The sequence below is a fragment of the Corapipo altera genome, unplaced genomic scaffold, assembly GCF_003945725.1.
Source record: "Corapipo altera isolate COAL_440 unplaced genomic scaffold, ASM394572v1 201, whole genome shotgun sequence".
NCBI lineage: Eukaryota > Metazoa > Chordata > Aves > Passeriformes > Pipridae > Corapipo > Corapipo altera.
In genome coordinates this window covers 2,471,198-2,480,322 of record NW_020884940.1, presented here as the reverse complement: position 1 = coordinate 2,480,322, position 9,125 = coordinate 2,471,198, and the positions used below count along the sequence as shown (strand labels likewise).

Here is a 9,125-nt window from a genome sequence, read left to right as displayed (position 1 = left end):
CACTCCAAAAGCCACCCTGGACACCCTGGGGGGGACACAAAGCTGCCCCCTTCCCCTGTACACCACCAGGCGTGATGGAGACATTCAGGGCATGGGCCCAGGCCCCCTGTTCCCGTGGGGTTTGGGATTTGGGGTGCCCTGGCACTCCCCTCTCCTCTCCTCTGTCCCCCCACAGATGCAGCTGGCGGCAGGACGGGGGGCTGAGCCGGGGGGGCGGCTGCTGACCCCCCTGGCCCTGCTGCTGGCAGCTGCCGGGCTCTGCCTGTCCCTCTACAGCGCCCGCAGAATGGCTGACCCCGCCAAGGCCCCCCCGGCACCGTGAGGAGGGGGCTGGCGGGGCCCTGGGGAGTCCCCAGGGGGGTGTCGGGGTCCCCCTCCACCCACCATCCCCTGTCTGAGCGGAGCTGCGGTGACTTTCCGGCTGACCTGCGCCACATCCAGCCCTTCCCACCACGCCTGGGCACGCGATGGTGCCCAGGGGAGGGGGGACACGTGCCTGTCCCTGTCTGTCCCCGCTTTTGGAGCCGGGATGGAGACTGGAAAAGCCGCCTCCAGCTCCAGAGCTGCCAGATGAGCCCCCTCCCAAACCGCTGCGAGACACCGGGATCCGGCCACGAGACCGGAGGCTGAACGGGCAGACAGACAGATGGTGGAGCCAGGAGCTGCGTCCATCTCCATCTCTCACCGAAGCAGAGGGGACTGAGGGGCCCCTTGTACCCCGCTGGCAGCCACAGACCCCCTCTGTCCCTGTGGAAATGTGCCAGGAATGAGGCCAGCACCGAGCACCATTAGGTAACGGGGCAGGGGGGACGTGGGGCCACGGGGTCGGTGACGTGTCCCCTGGGCAGGCACATCCCGCTGGAATGGCGGCTGCAGCCTTCCCGACCCCCCCTCTCCTGACCCCACTCAGAGCTGCAGCTCCCCCCCCCCCCCGGGGGGGGGGGGGGGGGACACACAAATCTGGGCAGGCTGCGTGGAAATAAACCCTTCCCTACCCAGCACAGCTGCATTGTCGCTCTGCTTTCCTGCTGCTCCAGCCCCGAGCCCCATGCCCAGCTCATTCCCAGGCCCCAGCACGGCAGGAGGGATGAATTGGGGTCAGCTGCTCTGTAGGAATTCGAGGCGGCAGCAGTGGGTGGTGGCATTGTCACACAGTGTCCCCTCAGGGTCACCAGCAGCATCAGTCTGGCAGACACGAGGCAGGGAGGGTGATCGTGCAGCCCCAGCCCTCCAGGACCATGAAATCACCGGCTGGTTTTTGAGGACAGGAGCCTCAAAGTGTCCCTGCCAAGGGGACACCAGCACTCCCCTCTCAAGGCCCAAACCAGCTGCTTGCTGATGCTTGAGGAGGTCACTCAAGGACATACTACCCCAAAAAAAGCTGCCTGGGAACCCCCTGCCAGGAGGGCAAGAGGGAGTTTCACCACCCTGCCCAGATAGAAGCACTGGGATGAGGTTGTTCCTCCAGGCTGGCACGGACACCTCTGGGTGATGGGGAAGAGCACAACACTGAGAGGTGCCCCCACACCCCTCGGGGGGACTGTCCCCCTCATATCCAGAGAGCTCTCAATGCTTCCAGGCTCTTAGTTGACATATTTTAATAGCTGAACCTCTGGAATAACCTCTGACCCAAGGACAGACACCCAAAATCTCTCCAAAAGCAACAAGAGGAGTGTAGTCCTGCCAGGACAAGCTGCTTGTCCCTTCTTGGAAAAGGAGGACACATGCTGAGGGCACCCAGGGTCTCCTTGGCTCCTTCTCCTCGTTAGTCCCGGGGCTGCAGGAGGAGCAGGGTGGTTTTTCCTGGCAGGCTGTGCTGGGACGTGTTTTTCTCACAAAGCTGAGGACAAAGACGCCCTTACAGAGCCGCCAGATCTCAGTCCCTCGTCCCCTGGGCTCAGCTGGACGTCTCCATCTCGGTGGCCTCCTCCAGGGGCTGGGTCTGCACCTCCACCTTCTTCGGGGGGATGTAGGAGCCCATCCCCGCGGCGCGCTCGGCCTCCTCCTGCGTGTACGGAGTCTCCCGCAGCTGCTTCAGCCTGGGGGAGGCACGGGGGGGTGTGAAGGCTCCCACCCCGCTCCTCAGGGCAGGACCAGCCCAGAACTGACACCACCACCCCGAGGGACAGCGGGGTTGGGCCCCTCCTCACCTCTTCTTGTGCACCTTGGACCTGAAGTGCTCCTTCATGCTGTTGAGGTCCACGAAGTAGCGCCTGGGGGGGATCAGAGGATGGGGGTCAGAGAGGACCCCGAGATGGGAGCAAGGCTGGGGAGAGCCCTACTGAAGGGTCCCCCCGTAAGCCTGGGGCCAGTCCCCCACGGGCTGGGGCTGGGGTTCACCCTGAGACTGAGACAAGTTTTCCCAAGCCAAGAACCCCCCGGGGGCAAGACACCGCCCACCCTAGAAGCCATGGATCCCCCAGGACCAGGGCAACCTCATCCCAGGGGCCAAGACCCCCCTCCTGGACCAGAACACGCCCTCCCTCTCCAGGAGCATCCTAGGGACCCCTCCAGAACCAGAGCAACCCCATTCCACGGGTCTGGGACCCCCTGGACCAGGACATCCCCCACCCCAGGAGCCATGAAGTCCCCAGAACCAGGACAACCCCCTCCCAGGGCAGTGAGACCCCCCCACCCCGGGCCCCCCCCCCCCCCAGGGTGCGCCCCCCCCCCCCCCCCCCCCCCCCCCCCCGCACGCACGCGCAGTGCAGGCAGTAGAACTGGGCGCAGCCCGGCAGGTCGGGGTCCACCTCCTGGCGCAGCAGCCTCGCCGCGTTCTCGGGCTTCATGTCCGCGTGGATCTCGTCCAGGTCGCGGCGGCGCCGCTTCGTCTTGAGCTGCCGGGCGAGCGAGTGCGCCCGGTGGGCGCCGGTGCGGCGGCCGTTCCGCGGGGACATGGCGGGCACCACGCCGGGCCGGGCCGGCACTGCGCAGGCGCGGGAGGCTGCGGGCCCCGCCCGCCCGGTTCTACGCCCCGCCCACGCAGCGGCAGACCCCGCCCACAAACCGATAAGCACCGCCCACCAAGCGACAGGCAGATAACCCCGCCCCCAGTCATAAGCTCCGCCCACGAAGAGCAGACCCCGCCTCCAGGCGGGAACGCTCCGCCCACTAAGCGACAGGCTCCTCCCACAAGGTTTGACCCAGTCTATAGACCGCGCCCACTATGTGTAAGCCACGCCTATCAGCACCAGGCCACGCCCCCGGTCACGCCTCCCCCGGCTCAGCCCTGGCCCGAAGCCCCCCGGGCCCGGTGACGGTCCCCGGGCATAGCCGTGTCCCCCAACCCCCCCCAGCCCCCGGTGGCCCCTCCCCGGGCTGTCCCCGTGTCCCCCCGCGGGCCCCGCGCTGCCCCGGTCACCGCTGTGATGAGCCGGGCAGGGCTCAGCGCGCCGCGTTCCCGGCGCTGATCGTGTTTCCTCCGTGATCAATTATAAATAGGGACACGCGGCGGGGGGAGCGCGGAGCCCCAGCGCCTGCTCTGCGCCGTGGGAGGGGGATGTCCCCGCCCTGGGGGTCTCCTGTGGGCGAGGGGCACTGGCGGGGCTGGGGTGGGAGAGAGGAGAGGAGGGTTTGGGGGTGACCGGATCAGGCGCCCCCGCGCTGCCCCCGGCTCAGCGCGGGCTCAGATTCCTTTTGTGCATTGGAAGTGGCCGCTGAAACTTTAATGAAGCCACCGGATCGCCACTCGGTTCCCCCCCCTCTGCCCCGCCGCCCGCGGCTCCGCCGGCTCCGGCCCCGCCGAGCTCCTCACCATGGCCCAGGGCTTCTGGCGGCTCTACAAGGCCAAAGTGCTGCAGACCCTCGGGGGGCCCCGGGCGGATGGGGCGCTGCAGGACGAGGTGGGGTGGGGGGGTCCCCACTGAGCCCGGGACCCCCCGAAGTGGGGTGACTGACCCCCCTGCCCTCCCCCTGCCCGCACCCCTGTGCTCACCCGGGGGGTTCGTTGCAGGGGGACCCCCCCGAGCTGATGGAGACGGCCGAGACCCCCGCGCTGATGGAGGAGGGGCCCAGCCCCGTGTCCCAGCTGGCGAGGAAGGTGAGGAGGGGGTGGTAGAAGGGGGGGAGTGTTGCTGGGTCCTGGGGGTCCCCGGTGAGCCCAGTGCTGCCTCCCCCGCAGGTGCAGGGGGTGGGTGCCCGGAGCTGGAGGACGCTCTCGTCCCTCTTCACTCGCGAGGACGAGCACCAGCTGCTCAGCCCAGAGCCCTGCGCAGATCAGTGAGTTGGAAATTGATTTTGGGGGACCCCAGAACCTGGATCCAGCCCCTGGCAACTGTCCAGCCCCTTCATCCCCCCATCCCATCACCTGCATCCCCCTCCCCTGCCCTATACCCTGGGGGAGAGCTGGCATGGAGGGGGACATGGGAGGCTTGGGGGTCACAGTTTTGGCCCTTGTGGGACCTGATGAGAGGGGTCCCCACACCGATGTCCCTGTCCTCACTCTCTCCCCAGCCCACTGGCTGCTGAGCCACCCGAGCTGCCCCAGTCTGAGAAGGCACCTGGATTTTGGGATCTCTTTGCTACCAAGTGGCAGCAGGCGGCAGGGCCAGACAAGGGGGTGCCCCCCCCCGAGCCAGATGAGAGCCCCGGGGAGCCCCCGGGCGAGGATGGCAGCGACCTGCGGGAGCCGGAGGAAGGGGCCTTCCACTGGGGCTTCCTGGCCGGCAAACTGGCTGAAATCCGGAATAAAAGTGCCCCCAAGGGCAACTAGAGGAGGATGCACCAGCTGGACTCTTAAGCAGTACTTGCGCCCCCCCCACTGCTGGTGGGCAGCCCCCTGCCTGCACCCGAGGGCTCTGCAGTGGGTCTGGGTGTCGTGTCTGCACTAAAGACCCCGAGGTGCCCTTTTTCCCAAGCTCTGCCCAGTGCTTTCCTTGCCCTCATCCCCTCCACAGAAGCCCCATTGCCCCTGGAGCAACGGGGCAACGGGGCTGCTGTTGCCCCTAACCCTAACCCCCATGGTGGGCAGGAGGAACTGCCCCTCTCCCCCCACCCCAGAGCATCTACCCACACAAACCACACACACTGCCAGCCTAGAAAAAAACCCCCAAAGAGCTTTATTGAGCGCTGTTCTGGCCCCAGCAGCCCCTCTTCTGGGGAGGAGGGGGTGTGGTGTGTGCACTGCCTGCAATGAGGGGCTTGGGTTCTCCCCACACCCCCAGCCTGCAGTTGGAGCAGGTTGTGGGTGGTCAGTGGGGGCTGCAAGACCATCCCACCACCCTGGGCTGGGGGGACAGGGAGGATGGAGAAGATGGGGGACAGCAGGAGGATGGCAGCCCTCCAGCCCTGAGGCCACAGAGAGACTCACCCAGGGGAGCCCCTTCCCCACCTGCCCCTCAGGTGCCCCCACCAGGCTCAACCTGGGGTCTGGGGTAGTCCTGGTGGCCTTCCCAGCCTGCAGCATTCCCAGCACACCAGGACCGTGGATGCCACCAGCCCTTTGGCCACATCCAGCGAGGGCGAGTGGATATGTCCAGCCAGCAGGAGCCACAGCGGGGGTCCTCATCCCGGCCGGGCTGTCTCTGCTCAGACCGTGGACTCCTTGGCGGCCGCCCAGGCCCTCTGGCAGCCGTAGAGCCACTTGATGACACGGGCGTTGCGCTCCACCACCGAGACAGCGGAGCCCAGCCGGGCATCCTCCGGCTCCTCCTCGCCCGGCCCCGCGCCCCCCTCACTGCCCCCCGAGGCCTGCCCGGGCTCGGACTCGCAGGAGCCAAGGAGCCGAGCCGAGGCGCTGTCCCAGCCCGCCGGCCCGAACCGCTCCCGCCCCAGCAGCTCCACCAGCCCCCGGTCCAGCCCGCAGTAGTTGAAGAACCGCTCCTGCTCCGAGAGCGGCAGCGACACGCGCAGGGCCAGCGCCTGCTTCCCGGGGGGCTGCGGGGGCTCTGCCGGGGGGCTGCCGGGCACGGGGAAGGTGCCACCGCTGCCACTGCCACCTCCGCTGCTGTTGGCACCCGGTGTCCTCGCCTCCTCCTTCTCCACAGGCGCCCACAGCATGGGGCTCTCGGGGCTCTGCGGGGGTGGTGGTCCCTCGCCCAGCCCCCTGGCTGGCGGGGAGCTGGGGGGCTTGTCCCTGAGGGGTCCCTGGAAGAGGCGTCGCACCAGCCCGGAGCCCTTGGCGTTCTCCTTGTCGCCGCCCAGGCAATCCCGTTTCTGCCGGTAGATGATGAGGGAGTCGGGTCTCAGCAGGCGCCTGCTGCCGCTGCGGCGCGACACGGGGGACGGGGGGCACGGCAGCTTCCTGGGCCCCTCCCGGCCCAGCTCCGAGCCCTGGCACAGCTCATTGCACTGCTGGCGGGCGAGGAGGCGCCGGCCGAGCGGGGACAGCCGGGGCGAGCCCCGCAGCGCCGGCTCCTGCCGCCGGCTGATGACCTGCTGGGACTTGACGTATTTGGCCTTGTCGGCCTCCAGCCGCTCCACGGCGCTGGGTCTCCGGCCCCCGCTGCCCCCCGGCTCCCCCGGGCACTCGGGACCCCGGTTCAGCCAGGCCAGGGGGGAGCCACGGCCGGGGGCCACGAGGCGCAGGTTGCTGGAGGCGCAGACGGCAAGAGTGGGGCTGCCCAAGGGCACCATCGCCCCGAAATGTCACTCCTGGTCGCTCTGTTTGCCCCCCGAGTGGTTGTGGGAGCTTCAGTGCTGCAGCTGGGGAGGCTCTGGAAGCTTCGCTTGGCTCCTGGATTTCACCCTGGGAGGAGAGAGGAGAGTCAGGGTTAGCCCAGAGGCTGCAGCAGTGAGGAGGAGGATGGGGGTGAGGCAGAGCTGGGGGTCCCCTCAATCCCAGGCAGGCAGCGAGTCCTGCCAGCCCAGGCAGGACCAGCCCACGGGCAGGAAGAGAGAAGCGCCGAGCATCCGCCGGCTTCACTCGCATCCCAGGAGCGGCTTCCAACAGGAAAAAATACCGGAGCCGGCCGCTGCCTCGCCTTTCCGAGAGCAGGGGCGGCAGGACAAAGCCCTGCTCAGGAGAGCTGGTGAGCTGCCCCGCGTGTGGGGGCAGCAGGGCAGGGGCTGGGGGGTGTTTTGGGGTCCCCGAGCTGTGCTCCCCTGGCAGGGAAGGTTTCCCCTGCTCGGTGCGTGGGGGGCTCAGAGCCAGGGGGGTTTCCTTAACCCTGGGGTGCTCCAGGCCTTGCTCAGCTGCACCTGAGCACCCATGTGTGCATCCAGAGGCGGAGGTGGGTGCTCGGGGAAGGAGTCTGGAGGAGCCTGAGGCTCTAAATGCCCAAAGCAGAGGGTTTCAATGAGCACAAAAGGCCTGAGTGGCCCTGAAGAACCATCACCAGCTGACCCAGGGCCTTCCCAGGTGACAGCAGGGGCACGGGGCTGGGCAGAGCAGAGTTCATGGGAGCAAAGAGCCCAGGAACCCCCTGCCATGCTCCTCCATACACAGCCCACGGGCTCCACGCTGCATCCACCCCGCTGTACAGGTGGGGAAACTGAGGCACGTGGTGTGTCTGGCCCTGTGCTCCCGAGGGATGAGCTCCCCGGGCTCCCCCAGCAGCCGTGGGAAGGTGTCCCCAGCAGAGGGTCCTGTCACCCCCCAGCAGAGCCAGTGTGCCCAGGCTGTGACTGCCCGTGCCAGTGTTCCCACATAGTCCCCAGCCCAGCCCCGTGGCCAGGACCTGTGCCAGCCATTGGGATCGGCAGGTGGGGGATGCTCTTGCTCACCTGAGCCCACCCAGGGATGCAGGGATGGAATGCAGGGATGGGATGCTCTGGTCTCACTCAGCTCCTGCCCCTCTGGTTCCCGCAGCAAACTGAGCCCACACCCGGCAGGAGCCTCATATAGGGGATGAGGAAGAGGAAGAGCCACCCCATTAACCCCTGCCAGCCCAACCCCCGTCGGAAGGAGCCCACCCTGAGCCCACCCTGCCAGCGCGACCCCCCTCCACAGCCCTGCCCCTGCCCAGCACTAACCCTCCTCTTCCTGCACCTCCAGCTCACCTCTGCCAGCTCCCCTCCTCCTTCCACCTCCTTACGGGAACCTGGCCGGGATTTCGGGATCTGCGGCGGAGATCTCTGACTCCTCCCAGGCAGCACCGAGTCTCTCTGTCCCCCCCGCGCGCGGGGCGTCAGGAAGGGGACAGGGAAACCATGTCCCCTCCGGCAGCTTCTCCTACACCCATCCCAAGATGCTGGGGCAGCTCAGGAGAAGGAGCCCACCACAATTCCCTCCCCAGGATCCTGCCCTGGACGGCGAGGAAGAAAGAGGGAGGAAAGGACCTCCTGGCACCTTCTCCGGTGGTGGTGAAAGGGTCAAATCCAGCCCCGAGCTGGCCGGTTCCTGCCTCTTCCCCCCGGGAAGGGCTGTAAATCGCAGGAAGCCACAATGGGCTGGAGCTGGCCCAGGGGTTATTTTTACCACTGCCCTCTTCCCTTCCCCAGGGCCGAGCGCTCCCACAGGGACAACCCCGGCCCCCTCCATCCCCGGCTCCCGCCTGGGGGGCTGCGAACGTGGCATCGGAGCAGGACGGGGGAAGGATGTGCTGCATCCCGAGCTGGGCTCCCAGCCCCTCGGAGTGGGGTCAGAGAAGCCTCCAGTTCTCCCTAGGGATCCACCAGCTCCCCCCATCCCTCTGGCAGCCAGTGTGGATGGAGAGCTGGGGCACAGCCCGGCCCAGGCTGATCGCAGGGACCGGGGAGGCTCCAGCAGGGACAAAGTCATGGCATTCAGTCCGGGACCCCCAGGCCAGGGCCCTCTGTCCCTGGATGAGCGGGGACCTGTCCCCCAGCACTGCTGTCCCCACCCCAGTTCCTTCCTGAGGAGCTGCTGCTCAGGAGCCAGTGCCGGGAACTGGGGCTGCATCCAGCACCTCCCAGTGCCAGGAAGGGGCTGGGGCCAGGACTCCTGTGCTGATGAAAAGGGAGGCTCAGCTGGAAGCTGGGCAGGATGAGAGGGGCCAGGGCTTGTGCAAGCTCTGCAGGCACTGGAAAAAATTCCCAGTGAAAGCAAGGAAGGGAAAAACCACTTATTTTATTCTAATAAACCTGGAGAGGAGCAATGCAGGCAGAACTAGAGCTCTGTGTGCAGGATGAGGCTGCACAGGAGCAAATCCGGTGGAAGGCAGGGAATAGGAGATGGAGAAACTCATGGCACCCCTGGGATCTGCCTCTGGATTCCCATGTGGGAG

The 9,125-nt window shown here is 67.2% G+C and overlaps 3 protein-coding genes across 5 annotated transcripts; 1 reads left to right on the top strand and 2 right to left on the bottom strand.

Annotated features, from left to right (window-relative positions):
- Positions 1-1,573: 1,573 nt before the first annotated feature.
- On the bottom strand, positions 1,574-2,914 carry ZNF593 (zinc finger protein 593). The gene is made up of 3 exons (XM_027661170.1): positions 2,701-2,914; positions 2,151-2,213; positions 1,574-2,039 (listed from the first exon to the last, which is right to left on the bottom strand). Exons 1-3 carry the CDS (start codon positions 2,895-2,897, stop codon positions 1,898-1,900), a joined length of 402 nt encoding a protein of 133 aa, XP_027516971.1. The 5' UTR covers positions 2,898-2,914; the 3' UTR covers positions 1,574-1,897.
- A 653-nt stretch (positions 2,915-3,567) lies between these two features.
- CUNH1orf232 (chromosome unknown C1orf232 homolog) lies at positions 3,568-4,711 on the top strand. Its single transcript, XM_027661169.1, has 4 exons — positions 3,568-3,842; positions 3,953-4,039; positions 4,121-4,218; positions 4,453-4,711. The coding sequence occupies exons 1-4, from the start codon at positions 3,756-3,758 to the stop codon at positions 4,709-4,711; spliced, it is 531 nt and encodes a 176-aa protein (XP_027516970.1). The 5' UTR covers positions 3,568-3,755.
- A 361-nt stretch (positions 4,712-5,072) lies between these two features.
- On the bottom strand, positions 5,073-8,222 carry FAM110D (family with sequence similarity 110 member D). Of its 3 annotated transcripts, none has more exons than XM_027661272.1 (2): positions 7,939-8,222; positions 5,073-6,685 (listed from the first exon to the last, which is right to left on the bottom strand). In XM_027661272.1, the coding sequence occupies exon 2, from the start codon at positions 6,571-6,573 to the stop codon at positions 5,527-5,529; it is 1,047 nt and encodes a 348-aa protein (XP_027517073.1). In that variant the 5' UTR covers positions 6,574-6,685; positions 7,939-8,222; the 3' UTR covers positions 5,073-5,526. The 3 variants fall into 3 exon arrangements, with proteins under 3 accessions (XP_027517073.1, XP_027517074.1, XP_027517072.1); XM_027661273.1 differs by having other exon boundaries at positions 7,912-7,944; XM_027661271.1 differs by lacking the exon at positions 7,939-8,222 and adding an exon at positions 7,663-7,789.
- Between the last annotated feature and the right edge of the window lie 903 nt (positions 8,223-9,125).